Source organism: Poecilia mexicana, unplaced genomic scaffold (genome assembly GCF_051168715.1).
Source record: "Poecilia mexicana isolate PSO_F unplaced genomic scaffold, ASM5116871v1 scaffold_20, whole genome shotgun sequence".
NCBI classification, from domain to species: Eukaryota; Metazoa; Chordata; class Actinopteri; order Cyprinodontiformes; family Poeciliidae; genus Poecilia; species Poecilia mexicana.
Window position 1 is genome coordinate 2,060,704 of NW_028263389.1, and position 17,748 is coordinate 2,078,451.

At 41.0% G+C, this 17,748-nt stretch overlaps 1 protein-coding gene across 2 annotated transcripts in view; it reads left to right on the forward strand.

The window, feature by feature from the left end:
* arhgap12b (Rho GTPase activating protein 12b) overlaps window positions 1-17,748 on the forward strand; it is a 63,164-nt gene that overhangs the window by 44,293 nt on the left and 1,123 nt on the right. The window contains exons 4-17 of one of the 2 annotated variants that reach the window (XM_014982630.2): window positions 1,821-1,961; window positions 2,067-2,147; window positions 2,556-2,678; window positions 4,032-4,106; window positions 5,397-5,458; window positions 5,775-5,856; window positions 10,256-10,360; window positions 10,446-10,544; window positions 10,628-10,730; window positions 11,548-11,667; window positions 11,742-11,840; window positions 15,199-15,276; window positions 15,372-15,506; window positions 16,658-16,763. In XM_014982630.2, coding sequence (XP_014838116.2) covers window positions 1,821-1,961; window positions 2,067-2,147; window positions 2,556-2,678; window positions 4,032-4,106; window positions 5,397-5,458; window positions 5,775-5,856; window positions 10,256-10,360; window positions 10,446-10,544; window positions 10,628-10,730; window positions 11,548-11,667; window positions 11,742-11,840; window positions 15,199-15,276; window positions 15,372-15,506; window positions 16,658-16,763 — 1,409 coding nt within the window. The remainder of the gene's footprint in view (window positions 1-1,820; window positions 1,962-2,066; window positions 2,148-2,555; window positions 2,679-4,031; window positions 4,107-5,396; window positions 5,459-5,774; window positions 5,857-10,255; window positions 10,361-10,445; window positions 10,545-10,627; window positions 10,731-11,547; window positions 11,668-11,741; window positions 11,841-15,198; window positions 15,277-15,371; window positions 15,507-16,657; window positions 16,764-17,748) is intronic. The other variant, XM_014982631.2, reaches the window with a different exon arrangement.

Below are 17,748 nucleotides of genomic sequence, written 5' to 3' on the forward strand. Positions count from 1 at the left end.
TCCTCTCTAGAAACCTAATTTTAACTTTTCCAAGTGAGGATTCATATTTACAGTAGCAAAACCAAACATCCCTTTTATCTGGTACTTAACAATTCCCTACAGCCTCCAGCTATGCTTTTCACCTCCATCTCTCTTTTCTACTGCATTTTAACTAAAAGGGGGAAAAGGGGTATGATTACATAAGTTATACTTCATCATACTCCTTTTCAGACTCATAATCACCGATGTGATGTATTTTTAAGAAATATATTATGTACTTTGTGTTGTTTACACTGTCGGTGAAAGGTTTGTCTGAAATAAACTAAACTAAACTAAAAAAAAAACTAAAACTACCCGTCTACCTTACTCTCTCCCACACAACAACTTGTGACGTTTCAGCAGATTTTCATTCCTTAAGACTATAAAAGTTAAAAACATAACATTCAGTCCGTTAAGATATTAGGTTTTCAGGCTTGATATTTATTTTGTGATTATTAATAAGCGCTCCCCTGAACACAGCAGTGGTTGATTAATTTTAAACTCCGGCTCTGCTAGTTATTTTGGTAATGGAACCGAAATGCACAGAATTCCGCAACACCTTGTTGAAACAATAATCACTGAGACTATTATTGTTGTTGGGTCATTAATTTGAGCATGTTTTGTTGATTTTTTTTTTTTGTTCTTTAATAAAGTTACAAACGTTTTGAGCGAGTCAGAGGAGGACGTGCTGGTCTCAGCCTCCTGGCAGCGTTCAGTTTGTCACCTAATGCCGAGATCGACTCAAAACCTTCAGCGATTGACGTATTGCGAACAGTCCAATCCAGGAAGAAAAGCACGAAAGGTTCAGAAACAGTATGAAATGGGAAAAAAGCTATTTATTTATTGGTTAAGTCGTGTTTTAGATTGTTCTTGAAAAACTAATCAGATACGACTGATTAGTGGGTGAACTCACGGCTGCACAGTGAACCCATTGATTTTTTACAGCACTCAGCCGCTCCCCTCACTTGTAGGTACTGCAGTAGGTAAGCAGTACCCGAGAGTACCCCCCTACATTCACCCCTGGTAACACCCCTTTGGCTTCTACACCAGACTTACCAAAGACATGGTGGTCCACAATAAGAGTCCAACCCACACAGGAAACTCGGCTCGTCCCGGAGTCTTCTCTTACATTTTATTAAGTGGACATTCAACTGAGAGTAATGGTTTTTAAGCGGTTACTTTAAAAACTGTGATATATTTTATGACCAGTAACATGCCAAAATTATGGTGTTTATGATTTGTAGTTCTGGTTGATAAGTTTGGTGTTGTTGTTTATAAAGCTGTTTCTTTATAACATCTTAATAAAGAAACAGCTGTAAAATGAATAAAATGTTAAGATAGCGTCTAAAAGTTAATAAACCAAAAATTTATAAAATATTAAGGCAATATTTAAAACAATAATAAACCATAGAAAGGATGCAATGTTAACAAATGAAATGAAATGTTAAGAAAATCTTAGAAGTAATGAGTATTTAGGGTAACAGAATATAAAACGAATACAATGATAAAATTTTAAACCAATAGAGTAAATAAGTCAATCGTTGACCTTTGATGACCTTTGGAAAACTGTATAAATATCTTTAAATAGATAGCGGCACAAATGAAAATTTTTTTGCTGCACAAATGTTTGATACCAATTTGATTTGAAGGTAGAGGGGGTGTAGCTTCACTCAGCTGTGACTCTCTGACCACTGACATGAGAATTAGAGATGACCTTTCACCTTCATGTCTAAAAATCAACCAATCACATTCACTTCCTGTTCCAGTTACCATTTATTTGTGTTCTCCTTCGTCCTGCTCAGCCGCTGTCTTCTGAAGAGAACTGCCACAGCACACACTCCAGCCAGTCGGACAGCCAGTACGGGTCGCCCCCTAGAGGCTGGTCGGAGGAGCTGGACGAACATGGACACACCCTCTATGTGTCCGAATACACCCAGGAGAAGGTGGGACACTCTCTGCATGCATACAGGCGCTCGTGCTAACCTTTAGCTTAGTGTTATCTCGTGCTGTCGCTGCTCCCGGACGCTGAGGACTGTTTGTATCCGCAGTGGGTCAAACACGTGGACGAACAAGGCCGGCCCTACTACTACAGCGTCGACGGATCCAGGTCAGAGTGGGAGCTGCCAAAGGTGAGATTAGCTCGTTGGCACCAGCTGCTTCATTTCCTGAGGATTAAAGCGATGGTTACATCATTATCCCTGTTTCCCCCCCTGCTGGTGTGGATCCGTTTAGAGAGTTGTAATAGGATGAGGGGTTAAAGTTCGCAGAAAGTAGTTTGGGGTGGGCTATTTGTGTCTTCACCCCTGCTAATCTGGAGCGCATCAAGCAGAGCTTCTGATTGGTCGATTTAACAAACAGTAGAGTGACTGTGCTCACATTCAGAGTAAGATACTAAATCCGTGTGGATAGTGATGTTCTGGGTATGTGTCTGATGCTGCTGTGGGTGCTCAGAGGAGAGGTAAGGTAGCTGGATCCCTCTGGAGGAAACTTTCTGTGAACGTTGAATGAGCTGTAAACTGTTTTCTACATCCCTGCAGTACAACATCTCCCCTCTGTCTGGAGAAGTTCCTAAGAGTCGGAGTTTGGAAAGGAAGCAGCCAGACCCCATCGTCCTCACCAAGTGGAGGCACAGCACCTACGTCTTGGACCTCAACGACAAGGTAACGGGTGGAGGGGTCGCAAAGGGTCCGAATCTGAGAACTGCTACTGTTTTCACATCAGATGTTTAGACTCTGAGTTCTGTTTTTTCATTTTACAGTTTGTTTGAGATTTTTGGAGAAGTGAAGATGAATGACATATTGCACTAAAGAACAAGATGTTGGGCTTTTTAATAACACCAAGTAAAGATGGCGGCATGGTGATCATGTGAAGTGTGCTGACGTTTAAAAAAACTGCATTATGTCTAAATAAGGGATTCACCGATCCATGTCTTTTCACTTCTGATACCGATATCTGCATCTGGCTATCTGTCGATACAGATTTTGTATTTGTACCAATGTATGCAGGTATGTTTGAAAACACAACTTGAGGCAAGTATAAGTTTAGAAAAGGAAGTTGGAAGAACAGGAAATCCAGTTAACAGGAAACACACACAGTGTAAACAGATATGCAACTTTAAGAGTTCCAAGTTGACTGCTGGTATTTTGTGAATCCAGAACAGATCCCCAGGAAGGATAAGATTTATTTATTTCCAAATTAAAAAAGGCTGCTTTTATTATTATTTTTTTTCTGTTTTATAATATTCCTCTGTTTTCTGCTGTATGATATGCTGTTTTATGATGTTTTAATTTTGTTGAAAATTTGTTGTCAATAAAGGTTTGATAAAATAAAAATGAGCACAAATTAAGAATACTGGTTCCTGTAGTGGCAATTAGTCAAGGTATAAATCAAAGCAGATTAGAGTAAACAAACATTTCTCCCCTGGAGGGTAAACTGTAGCCTTGGCTGCTAATATTCAGTCCTTCGTTTTCTACTACTGATGGCGGTTTGTCATTGAGTGTGGATGAAGTTAAGCAACATCTTGGTAATCTCTTTAGCTTTCATGTTGCTCAGTGGATGTTTACCTTGTGTTTGGAATGACTCCAGACAGGATTCCTGACGGCTCCTTCCTGTCTGTGTGCCACCTGGTTAAATAGATCATCAGGCTCTTTATAGTGGTGGTTCTTTAAATGTTTAAGTTAGTTGTGCTACTGGTTGCTTTCAGCCTGTTATTAATGGCTCATTCATTCTAATTCAGTGTTTTTCAGAACAAATGAAAGTGCAGGATGCATTCAGGCTCTGCAGCAAACATGACTGAGTTGCTTAATAAATCCTTACACAGAGGAAAAGCACATTCTCTCTCTCTTACTTCACATTGTTTCACAAAACCGTAACCTTCCTTTTCTTTACCCTGAATAACAACAAGCCCTGATTGTCCTCCAGGTTTTCTCGTCCTCACTAACCTCACACCATTCTGTCTTCTAGTCGGTTGCTAGTTTTCTAGCCTCTCATCATGATGTGCCTTGTGTTGGTAGGAGTGTGCTTCGGCGCCCAAGCAGAGCTCTCCAGACTCTGACTCCTGCCCGTCATCTCCTAAACACCCTTCAACCGTTAGTATCCCCGTTCTCACAGCTCGCTGCATCTGCTCTAACTGCATCCACTCTCTCTGCACCTGTTTTCACTGCATCCGCTTTCACCTCACCGGCTTTCACTGCTCACATCTCCTCTACTTCATGTCACAACTCTGTTCTAATTGCATCCAGGCTAACATCATCTCTTAATCGCTTAATGGCTGCTTCTACTCCAAGAAACTATAGACAGTGAGAGATTCTGTGTGAAAAGAGTCATGAGAAACGCTTATAGTCCCCCCTACATTACTTCTGCTTCTGATATGTTGTCACACTTTTTATTATCAAGAAAAAGATAACCTGAGTAAATGCAAACAGTTTTCATTTACTAAAAAGAAAAGGTTTTCCAGTATAGCTTGGCTTTGTGAGAAAGTAAAGTTTACAGACAGATCCCGATTGATCCTGGTTATTAAACAATGCAGTCGAGTTCAGTTTATTATTCAAATTGGATCAAATGTTTTTAGCGGTGCTCTGGTTTCAGTTTTCTGAGGATCTGGCTCAGTGTGAATGACCGTTCGCCACAACCAACAGGGGATTTGAGAAGACAGCGTACATACACAAAACAGAAACAAACACTGAACAAGGAGTGCTTTCTGTGTTGAGGAAAAATTCAGACACTCTTCTGTCTTCTTTTGTGACCTAATGGTTGAATCGTTGATGGCCTCTTAAAGTAGTTTTGGTTTGTCACATGGTGTTTGGAAGCTTCACTGATGCTACATGACGTTAATAATGACTCTCGCTGTCCTTCACTGGAGTCCAAAACTCTTAGAATTTATTTTTTCTTTTCCAGACTGTTAGGTGTCAGTGACTCAACTTTAATAAATTACCCCATAATTTAAAAAACTGCTGTTTGTATTTCCTCAGGTTATGGTGGATCACTATAGTGTGGAATATAGAGACCAGTTTTAACAAAACTTTCTGTTTCTGTTGGGTGAACTATATTAAGTGTCAGCACCAAAACCAAAACTTCAAAGTTTAGAAAATACAATATTTATATAACAGATATTTTGCCCATAACTGTACATTTTGCTATTCAGTCCAAAATGTACATTTAGTCCTTCTTTTTGATCAGATCTCTGTAACTCAGCCTTAATGTTGCTCTCACAGCTAACGCAGCTATAAATGCTGCCATCTGCTGGTAAAAATCAGACATGACATACCTCGCCACCAGATTGAAACCCTGCATGCTTTTGCTTTGAGCTTGTAAAGCGTCAGGACATTTATCTGGTCAACGTTCACTGGCTTGAACTGTTTCTGTTTGTTCCTCTTCAGCCCTCGGAGAAGTGTGGAGTCCTTAATGTCACCAAAATCACAGAGAATGGAAAGAAGCTCAGGTTGGACACAAGTGTTTGTTTCCCAGAAAAGTATTCAAAAGTTTTACTCCCTTTGAACTTTCTGATATTCTGTCATGTTATAACACACATTTGTATGGACTGTGTTGGGGATTTCATGTGACATGTGGGGAAACATGGAAGAAGAGACCAAAGCTGATTATAAGGCCTGATTATCATCCTGAAACAGCCCGGACAGGCGGGGACAGCATCATGTTAAGTTTTGTGGTTGTGGCATGACAGAATGCAGCAGAGCTCAGCGGGTGTGAATGCTATTGCAGGGCAGGGTACCGTACTGTGTTGTTGTTTTGTCTGACAGGAAGAACTGGACCTCTTCCTGGACCGTGCTGCAGGGTTCCTCCCTCCTGTTTGCCAAGGGCCAGGGCGCCAGCACCAGCTGGGTACGTAACTGTCAGCTCACCCCAGCGGCTCCATGGCCGTTCGTCTCTGTGACGACACTCTGTTGGTTCTCTCTGAGTAATCACCTGTCTTTTGAGCCGTCTGTTGCTGTGCAGTGTCGTCTGTTCATGCCTCTCTTCTCCTTTCCTCTCATCTCCTCTCCTCTCCTCTCTGAAGTCGTACTACCGCAGTGGCTCCATCCCGGAGCTGCTCCTCACTCTCCTTAGCAGCTGGAAGCGCTCGGTCAAGCCCCGCCCCGCCGTCTCCTATGTGACGGCTGTTGCCGTATGTCCCTCCCACCCCCATCTCAGCATGAATTAGCGCCTCCTTGTGTCCTCCTTAGTGTGTCATGGCCCCCTCCCTAAAACGGATTAATTTGTGTGTTTGAGGCCCTTGGCTTTATCTCGTTTGACTGTGATTACCCTAATGCATTAATACAAAGTGAAAGAGCCCTACAAGGCATGCAACACCTGTCTAACCTTAGTGTGAAGCGCAGTGGCTCTTAATGGCATCTATAAAGTGTTTCCACATGTGATGGGACAAACATCCTGTATGGTTCATGCAAAAAATACACACATCCTTCAACTGATGCTCTTTTGAAGCAGCTTTTGATTCAGTTTCAGCTTTCAGTTCTCTTGAGTGTATTTGAGATTTTGAGATTTTCCTCAAGATTGCTGATTTGAACAAAACAAATCAGTGCAACTACAAAATAAGAGACTACAAAGGAATCCAAAACTCTTCATATTTAAGTATTAGTCAGGAGTAGAGGTGTGCCGATCAATCAGCCACCGATCATAATCGGCCGATTTCCTTGAAAAAGTGTATGATCGGTGATCGCCGATCACGGTCTCTTGTTGCCGATCACACAAACCGATCATCACCTGCATCTCATTTCGCAGCCTGCCTGTGCAGCTGGTCTCCTCTTTCCTTCACACTGTAAAAACGCGCAGCAACAAATCCTAAGCGATGTGGAACTATAACGCACTGAGTGAATGGGGAAGTTTGCGTGTTGCGGCGGAAAATTGAAGCACGTCAAAATGCATCAACACGACGAATCTAATATGGCATAAAAACAATGAGATAGTTGACGGAGTTTGGCTACATCGAGGCTCACTGCAGTAAAAAAGACATACGGAGGATCAGATAGCAGGTAAAGCAGCGCACAGCAACAAACACTCACCCGGATTAGCATGACGGTCAGAAAGCTAAACAAATAAACCGCAAAATTATTTAAGTCTTCGAGCTGCGATGTAAGACGCTGGTTCTGCTCTCGCTGTTGAACCGCTGCTACGCTACAGGTAGTAATATTTCACAGACGGAGCTTCGCTTTTGCTCCACCTGGTAGTGACTCTCACACCGAACCTCTGTTTAAGGCTGCAGCATCTAACTTAAAAAAAATACATTTTACATACGTTTTAAAACTTTCGCTGTCCTAACATGAGACAGATAATCTCTGAAAAAACAATCGATCTCCTCCCTGTTCTGCATAATTATTCCGCTCAGTCAGAAACAGCCAATCAGAGCTAGCAGTAATCAGCTAGCCGCCATGCTATCAGGAAGTTTTCATTCAGTAACTCTGGATTGTTTATTGTAATGAATCCTGTATTTGCCTTTGAATGTAAAATTTTATACTTGAATTTTTCGTCAATGTTGAGAGGTTTTATTTTTGACTCTTTGCATTATTTAGCCTCTTCAGAGCCTTCATATGTTATCAGTCTGTTAAAGATAGTATTATCAATAGCAGTACAATTTGCACAATGCCTGTTTTGTTTTTTTCTTGGAAAAAGTTATTAAAAACAAGTTTTTGTCTAAATTAAGGTGAATTCATGGTTCCTTTTTCCACATAATGTAACCGGTAGGGTTCATGATTAAAAAAATAAAAATTATGTGATCGGTATCGGTGATCGGACCTCATGGGTGATCGGAATCGGCAGGAAAAAACTTGATTGGCACATCTCTAGTCAGGAGTGTTCTCCCAGTCTGGGTTTGCACTGATCGATCTGCTCCAATTTTCTTTATTTTAGGCGATTATCCAATAAGTACATGAAAAACCAATCTTGTCCACTGATCTTATCTACCCTGAAAAACAATCAATGTTCCCTATTGCTCTGCTATGAGAGAGGATGGACTGACAGATCCCGCCCACCAGCTCATATCAACATGTTTAACAATAGTCACCCCAATGTTGCCAACTTAGCAATTTTGTTACTATATTTAGCAACTTTTCAGACCCTCTAGCTGATTAAGATTGGAAAATTGAAGGTGTATTTTAACCGCAAAAGGTCAAAATACACAGTCTTATTGGCCATGTAACACGACACAAAAAGGTCTTATTGCATTGTTATGAACAGTTCCACACAGCAGTCAAAACCTTCAGGTGTCTCCTGCAAAGATGAAGCAGAAGATGGAATACGTTTGAATTAAGGTATGTAACGGCCTAGCCAAAGTCTGGTAAATCAGTGAGATCTCCAACAGAGAACTGTGGACAGGATGTTCTTAAAATCTGATCTGGAACCGTTGAAGGCAGACCAATGCTGTCGAGTCAAAAAGTCAGATTGTGCTCAACCAGAGCAGACTGAGAGCTGAAACCGAGTCAGAAGGTTCCTCTGTACAGCATCAGTTAAAGGGCAGCAAGTTAATTAATACGACTTTTTTTATGTCCATATTTTTATTCTTTTAATGAGATTTGTTTTGTTTTTTTTGTAAATTGCACTGGATAACTGTTGCATTGTTTGTTTAGGTGGTTTATCTTAATCTCATCTATTTGAAGCATATAAACCTGGTATTTAAACAGCAGTGTTTGCTCTTAAAAGCCACTTCACCCGGTCACTAAAGCTCACTGGTCATGCTTTGGTTCACGAGTTACTGGAATAAAGCAGAGAAAAACACCTGTAGAGGTTTTCTCTTGGCTTCTGGTGTCATGTTCAGTAAATGGTTCCTGCAGATGGAGACCAACAGTTGGCTTGATACTCAGTGCTTTGGAAAAGTATTCACACCGCTCAGACTTTTCACATTTTGTCACCTTTTCACAACAATATGTATTCAAAGCGGTGCATCATTAAGAAGTAGAAGGAAGATGATTCATGGAATTAAAACTTTTTGCTATAAGGACCATGAAAATGCCAAAAAAGTAAAATTTTTCAAATTTTTGTATATTTTTTTTTTTATTTGCTCACCAATAAACTAAACGGGAAATAATTCAGTGAAATGAGTAGTCTTATTTTGAAGGACAATGATCTGAAATGATGTAGTCATGTAGAACCAAAACATAGACAGGTTCACCTTAGTAAAAGGAATGTTGAATATTTTTGGCCTATGTAAACAAAAAATTATATTCTAATCAACAAAACCTGGATTTATGGAAGTCTTTAACAACAAAAAACAATAGTTACATTTAACTGAGTTTAAGTACTTATTTAAAATTAAACTTCGATACGATCATATTTGCTCTCTAAGTAAAAGTAGATATTCTGCTCCTACTTACTATTAAGTTTAACAAAAACCAAGTAGCCTTTTCTGATTATGTAAAGAATAATACTTTGTGTTGCGCATAACTTACAAAGTCTTCAATGTGGTCAAATGCATACCATTCTTGTATCAATGAATATAACGACACATTTTATTTCTGACATGAAATCTCAAAGCTTTACAATCAAAACATTCTTATAAAACAGCAACAACAACAAACAAGGATTATAAAATATCACAGAATTACGGTCAACTCGCAGAAAAAAAAATCAGTCCAAGGGCTGCAAATGGCCCACAGGCTTCAGTTTGGAAACCCCCGACTCAGAAGTACCAGACGAAAGGACTGTGGATAAAATATCTGGCGCACTTTTCAGATTTGCAAGTGCTAAAAGAAAATTAAAGTCATTTTCCTCCCAGTTCACAATGTGCTCTACTTTGTGTTGGTCTATAACAAATAATCCCAACAATACCCATTAGTTTTGGCTTGGAAGATGACAAAATGTAAAAATGTTCTTGAGCTCTGAATGGATTTGCAAGGCAGTGCAGTAGTGTAGAGCATGATTTATGCTAACAAACACTAACTACATGTGGAAGACAGTCCAATGGCAAAATCCCAACAGAAAATTGGTCTAATTTGTGAGTCAAATTATTAAATGCGTGGTGTAAATTTTTTTCCCCTTAACAATAAAAGTGAATGTGAGATATGGAGGGAAAAGTTGCTTTGTTTGACAGTTAATGCAATGGTTTATGATGTGCTTTTGCTTTCTGTGGAATGTTGAGCAGAAACTATACCCTGAGGAGCTGCATCCCATCTTGGACCCATACTTTCCCCTAATCCCGTTTCTTTGCCTCTAACTGGACTAAATCCTGTCGGAAACGCCAACACGTTCTGTCATATTCTGGCTCATTCTGTATCCCAACTTTCTATTCCAGAAATTTGGCAGCAACCAGTCCAAGCCCGAGTTCACGGTTGATCTGCGCGGCGCATCGGTGGAGTGGGCTTCCAAGGAGAAGTCGAGCAAGAAACACGTCATCGAGGTAGCCGTAGCAGGACCCGCCAAATTCCACTTTCTCGTTTGTGTCTGAAATCCAGTTTTGACTTGCGACGGTTTCCCTCTTTCAGCTAAAGACCCGTCAGGGCATGGAGCTGCTGATCCAGTCCGAGATTGACAGCGTCATCAACGACTGGTACCGGGCCCTCATGGAGACCATCAACACTCATGTAAGTGCTACTCATACCTGAATCTAGGTTTCAGTCGCAGTGAACACCGGCTCAAATAAAAACTGATGTCTCCTGTGGGCCAGGCGTGGGAGTCTGATGAAGCAATCGAGGAAGACATGCCCGAGTCTCCGGGAGCTGAGAAACAGGACAAAGAGAAAGACCATCGGGACTCCAAGAAGAACAGAGGTGAGTCGAACTGAAAGGCCCAGCAAGGTCTGACCGAAGTTGACCAGTCAATGTCCGTTTTCGCACCCATCGTTCAAAGTCCTCAGGACATACACAGTGTACATCATGTTGTTTTGTCATACTGTATGTGTGGTTTACAACAGTATAGGAAGCAGCAATCATGGCAGAGAGGAGCTACTATTGCAAGTTCACAAGTTCCTAGGAAGAAATAATGATTGATGAGCTGCAACATCTCATTTTTCAATGTCATCGGGGAAAAAAAATTGCCAATGGCGAGGAGAACCAAGAAGGGGAGAGTTTGATGTTTTGGTCCAACAGTACGTACTTCCTCATGGCCTTGGACTATGCTTCCTCAAAACTATCCATCCAACTCTTGCTGAAAAACCAGCTTTTTGGAAGTTGAGTAGTTGGAACTTTTTTCCGCATAAACAAACACCCCCACAAAATTCTGATCAATCACACAGAGAGGGGGGCAGAAAAGTTCTTGTGACAAGAAGAGGTGGACCATGTGTGGCAGAGAACAAAATTACAAAATTTTTGTCACTGCGACTGTAAGAACCGATTTTGGTAGTTTGGCTCCTCCCAGAGCCCTTAAGACCAGTGGGATTGTTCCATCGTCTGAACACGCTGAGCAGCGGGACAGAAGGCGGGATAAACTCCCCACTGACTGAATATGTATGAAAGCAACAGAAAACTTGTTTATGGCACATTTCTTTAAATATTTTGTGCTATTACACTCTCTTTCTGATGTCAACTACCCAGATGACAAACTGCTCCTATTGACACCGTGTGTCTCCACCCTCCTATACCTCCTCAGTGATGAAGAACTCCATCAGTATGGACTCATCAGACCAGAAAAAAACCAGGATGAAGCTGAAGAAGTTCCTGATAAGGCGACCCACCTATCAGGCAGTCAGAGACAAAGGGTACATCAAAGGTGAGCAGCCAGGCGTTCTCAGAAACAGCATACTCCACTTCCACTGCTATAAGCTACTGTCTGTCTCTCCACAGACCAGGTGTTTGGCTGCAGTCTGAGCAGTCTGTGTCAGCGGGAGAACACGTCGGTACCCAACTTCGTCAAGATGTGCATCGACCACGTGGAGAACACAGGTACAGGCATCTGGGACTAAATCCTTAAACCACACACACGCACACACACACACACACACACACACACACACACACACAGTGCCACCTAGAATTCATCTGACTGTTCCTTAATCTGTCCGCACCACACCTGGAGAGGAAGTTTAACCTGTACTGGGTGTAGTAATGGACATTTCTTTAATAGAACTCAAAACAACAGAATTCAAAACATCTGAGCAGTTCTGACCCAGTAAGAATCCATTTGAACCTCTTTTCTTTTCTTTTCCTTTTCTTCTTCTGTTATCCCAGTATGTTGAGTTAAAAAAGCATCTAAAAAACACAACTTCAGTATGTGCTATCATCAGAGAACACACAAAAATCTAGTGCAGGGGTGTCAAACTCATTTTGGTTTAGGGGCCGCATACAGCTTAATCTGATCTGCAGGGGCCACACAAGTAAACTCATTGCAAGATTAAATAGAACCAATAAAAGTGGACTTGTTGTTGATTTTTATATTAAACGAATTTCACTTTTACAAAATATATTATGAATAATCTCAGTTTTTAAGAAAGGTATCTGCAATTTCAACAATACTTTTACTCAGTTAAGCATTTATTAAAGTGCATTATGCATAAGAACTGATCTCAGTGATTGTACAATATTGCAAAACATTTATTCACAGTTTTTGGAACTTAAAAACACTGTCCTGCATCACAAAATACAACAGACAAAAATTAAGAAAAGATTTAAAATCAATTTTCAACATCTGGGAAGCAATTTGAACAAATTATCTGGCTTCACACATTTGAAATCTTAAGTGTCAGCTGTTTTAAACAGACATTTGATTAAGTACATTTGTTGATGCATAAAATGCATACATATAGAAAAACATGCATACAAAACATGTATGTATGTTAGCATGCACGAGAAATGTGAGGTTGCCAGGGCCAAAATAAAAAGCTGGTAAAGCATAGAATCGAACTTGTTTACAGAACCTGAAGCTCAGTGCTGCCATCTGCTGTTAGTTCCGCTGCAGTGTTGCATCATGAATAAAACACAGCGCCCCTCGTGGACAGCATAGGAACTGCAGATTTTCAATTAAACGAAGTATACAGGTGCTGGTCATAAAATTAGAATATTGTGATAAAGTTCAATATTTTCCATAATGTCATGATAAAAATTAAATTGTCATATATTTTAGATTCATTGCACACCAACTGAAATATTTCAGGTCTTTTATTGTTTTAATTTTGATGATTTTGGCAAACAGCTCATGAAAACCCAAAATCCCTGTCTCAAAAAATTAGAATATTATGAAAAGGTTCTCTGAACGAGCAATAAAAATAATCATCTGAATCAACAAAGTAACTCTAAACACCTGAAAAAGATTCCTGAGGCCTTTAAAAACTCCCAGCCTGGTTCGTTACTCAAAACCGCAATCATGGGTCAGACTGCTGACCTGACTGCTGTCCAGAAGGCCATCACTGACATCCTCAAGCAAGAGGGTGAGAAACAGAAAGAAATTTCTGAACGAATCGGCTGTTTGCAGAGTGTTATATCAAGGCACCTCAGTGGGAAGTCAGTAGGAAGGAAAAAGTGTGGCAGAAAACGCTGCACAACGAGAAGAGGTGACCGGACCCTGAGGAAGATTGTGGAGAAGGGCCGATTCCAGACCTTGGGGGAAGCAGTGGACTGAGTCTGGAGTAGAAACATCCAGAGCCACTGTGCACAGGCGTGTGCAGGAAATGGGCTACAGGTGCCGCATTCCCCAGGTCAAAGGTCAAGCCACTTTTGAACCAGAAACAGCGGCAGAAGCGCCTGACCTGGGCTACAGAGAAGCAGCACTTTGGACCACTGTTGTTCAGTGGTCCAAAGTACTTTTTTCGGATGAAAGCAAACTTTGCATGTCATTCGGAAATCAAAGTGCCAGACTCTGGAGGAAGACTGGGGAGAAGGAAATGCCAAAATGCCAGAAGTCCAGTGTCAAGTACCCACAGTCAGTGATGGTCTGGGTGCCATGTCAGCTGCTGGTGTTGGTCCACTGGGTTTTATCAAGGGCAGGATCAATGCAGCAGCTATTAGAAGATTTTGGAGCACTTCATGCTTCCATCTGCTGAAAAGTTTTATGGAGATGAAAATTTAATTTGGTCTGGAATTGGCCCTTCTCCACAATCTTCCTCAGGGTCCGGTCACCTCTTCTCGTTGTGTAGCGTTTTCTGCCACACTTTTTCCTTCCTACTGACTTCCCACTGAGGTGCCTTGATATAACACTCTGCAAACAGCCGATTCGTTCAGAAATTTCTTTCCGTTTCTCACCCTCTTGCTTGAGGATGTCAGTGATGGCCTTCTGGACAGCAGTCAGGTCAGCAGTCTGACCCATGACTGCGGTTTTGAGTAATGAACCAGGCTGGGAGTTTTTAAAGGCCTCAGGAATCTTTTTCAGGTGTTTAGAGTTACTTTGTTGATTCAGATGATTATTTTTATTGCTCGTTCAGAGAACCTTTTCATAATATTCTAATTTTTTGAGACAGGGATTTTGGGTTTTCATGAGCTGTTTGCCAAAATCATCAAAATTAAAACAATAAAAGACCTGAAATATTTCAGTTGGTGTGCAATGAATCTAAAATATATGACAATTTAATTTTTATCATGACATTATGGAAAATAATGAACTTTATCACAATATTCTAATTTTATGACCAGCACCTGTATGTTTTTTCATGAATAATGATAATGCATTTAGCCCCCGGGCCGGACTAAATCGTTCGGCGGGCCGGTTCCGGCCCGCGGGCCGTACGTTTGACACCCCTGATCTAGTGGCTTGCTAATATCTAACTTTTTCAACCTTCTGCATTTCTCCTTCAGTTAAGAAGTCATCAAGGTTTACACTCAGATCTGTTTTCATTCAGATAAAACAGTTATAAGTTGCTTAAGTAGACTCCAGTTTTGGGTTCTCCTTTAGTTTTTGCTCTGTTGTATTGAAAGCAGAAGTATGACATCTAGTGGTGTTCTGAGGGAACTGAAAGTCATTGGAAGTGAATTAGAGGATTATGGTTAGGTTGACATTAACTTTATCTCTAATAATTATACGGGAAATCACCTGGCATTAAGATGAACATGTCATTGCTACTTTTTATTATACATCTTTTAACAAAGTAACATGAACTTATGCTTGAAAGGCCCAGATGTCTCTGGAAGTCCATATTTCAAAGCCCACGCTTACAGAACTTGGTGGACTGATTGGAGCAATCTGTTGACTTCACACAAAATGCTCCTGGATGAAGGAGTTTGCCGTTTCTCAGTTTCAGGATGAAAAGCAGATCAGTTTTTGAGTAGGTTCATTATGACTCAGCACATTTTGCTCTTTCTCCCACCTGTGCAGGTCTCAGTGTTGACGGCCTGTACAGAGTGAGTGGGAACCTGGCGGTCATCCAGAAGCTCCGCTTCGCTGTGAATCACGGTAAGGCCTGGAGCGGCTCCACCGGACCTCTGGTATGTGCTGTGGAGAACCTGCCTGGGATCAGTGGCTTATTGATCGTCTCCTCCTTGTGTCAGATGAGAAGGTGGACCTGAACGACAGTAAGTGGGAGGACATCCACGTCACGACCGGCGCTCTCAAGATGTTTTTCAGAGAGCTTCCTGAGCCTCTCTTCACATACGGCTCCTTCAACGACTTTGTGAACGCCATCAGTAAGTGACTTATAACGGCATCAGATACTCTGAGGGTGGTTTCACACCTCATAGTCCAGTAGATTTGGTTGAATTGGGGACCAAAAATAGAATACGAGTTAAATTTTCATGCTGGCACAGTTTGACTTCACACTACACTGTCACACCCTTTGAGAAACCTGCTTGCCTCCTTGTTTGTGTTGGCGCTGCACCAAGAACCACTGAAGGAAACAATATTATAACAGATGGACTGGAGTTGGATTAAAGTGGACTAAACAGGGCTGGTGTGAACACACCCTCAGTGTCTTCAGCACATTTTCACCGTCCCTGAATGTTTTCTCTTTACAATCTCAGCTGTCATTGTGTGTTTTTGGATTTTATGTGACTGACAGACAAAGTAGTTCATTATGTTAAGCACATTACCAAGTACAAGTCTGAAAAATGTGGCTTGGATTAGTTTCCAGGTCCTGAGTCAAAACTTTGTAGAACCACCAGTTAAAGCTGCAGGTCTTCAGGGGAACGTCTACCTGCACATATAAATATCACTTAGATTGGATAAGGAAAGATTCTGATTTAGGTCTGAACTTTGACTAGGCCACTTTAACACTTAAATATGCTTTGGTCCAGCTCTTACTGTATGTTTAGGCTGTTAACCTCCACCCCAGTTTAAGTCTTCATCAGGGTTTCCCTCCATCCAGCTCCATTCATCCTCCCATCATCTCTGATCAGCTTCCCCAAGAATGATGCAGCTAACGCCATATTCCACAGTGGGGCAGGGGAGAGGTCGCGTGCTCTGGATAATTAATCATTAATTTACTCTCAGGTGGATATTATTTGCTAATTAGGTGATTTATGAAGGCGAATGGTAGCACTGGATTATAATTATGGGTATTAAACTAAAAGGGGTTGAAAAGGTGCCACATTGTATGTGCAATTTTGAAAATCCTTGATTATTTCTCTTCCACTTCCTTTGTGTTGGTCAGTCAGATAACATTCCAATAAAAAAAGATGGAACATGACTTTAGCAAGGTACTGTAATCATAAAAGAGCTGAACTCGGCACCGTTTATCCTTTTAATAACGTTTTAGTTCGTAATGTACCCACAAGAGGGCGCTTCTGACTTTTTTTTTTTTTTTTTTTTTGGTTTTGTTTTGTCTGTTTGTGTGCCTCAGAATGCTCTGACTATAAGCAGAGGGTGAATTCAGTCAAAGACTTGATCAAGAAGTTGCCAAAACCCAACCACGACACGATGCAGGCCCTGTTCAGACACCTGCGCAGGTAAGCCCCGCCCCCACAGACCACAGCTACACCAGGCGTCCCGTTACCTGTCGGAAATAAGACGGCTAAATCCCCGCCTCAGCACACACATACTGCAGCCGGTGTGTATTCTTAGCCCGGCGCAGCCACCGGCTACATCAGACGCTCACAATGACATTTGCCGCGTCCCAATTTGCATTTATATGGCGCTGTGTTTGCTGTAATTCAGCACCTAGGAAGTAGGTGTTCCTCTGTGAAATTTATGGCATGACATTCAGCGCATGAAGCGGATGTTTATGTACATCGGCAGGCGGATTTAATTTGCCTTTTTTTCCCCCTTCCCTTCCATGAATATGTTATTGTTTTGAGCATTTGCATGCAGGGATGTAGATTCTATTTAAAAAAGGCTATTATGCTTTAGGCCGCAGCACTCCGGAGCGTTTGTTTGCCTCCACGCTCCATCTAAAGCCCTGAAGCTGTGTGTGAAGGCAACCATGTTGCTTTTCTACATAAATCTAAACTAAACTCAATCTAAACAGGTTTAGAGTTTATCTACCCTGTTTTGCCGACAGTATTTTCCTTTCCTGTAGTTTCTCAAAGTTCAATAAACTACAAAAACTGGACTAATTACCACATTTAATAGAACATGGAGATATTCTTAACAATCATCAAACAGGATGAAATATTTCATAAATTTTACGAGCCATGGTTTGTTAAATCTGGACAAGCTGTGACTCCTACAGCGCCAATTATGCACAATTAAATTATTGACCACTATGAGATAAATTTGCTTAGTCCTCACATCTTGACAGAAATGACAGAAACCAAAATGTTTGATTGATATCCAGTATATTAAATATCAAAACATTGTCAATTTTGTCAACTTTAATTTAAGCCATATTTTATAGAAATTGAATGAGAAATAATACGGTACTGGATCAGAATGGTTTCATGGACTTAACTGCATAGTAATGGTGCCTGAAGGTGCTAGCGATAGCGGCTAATA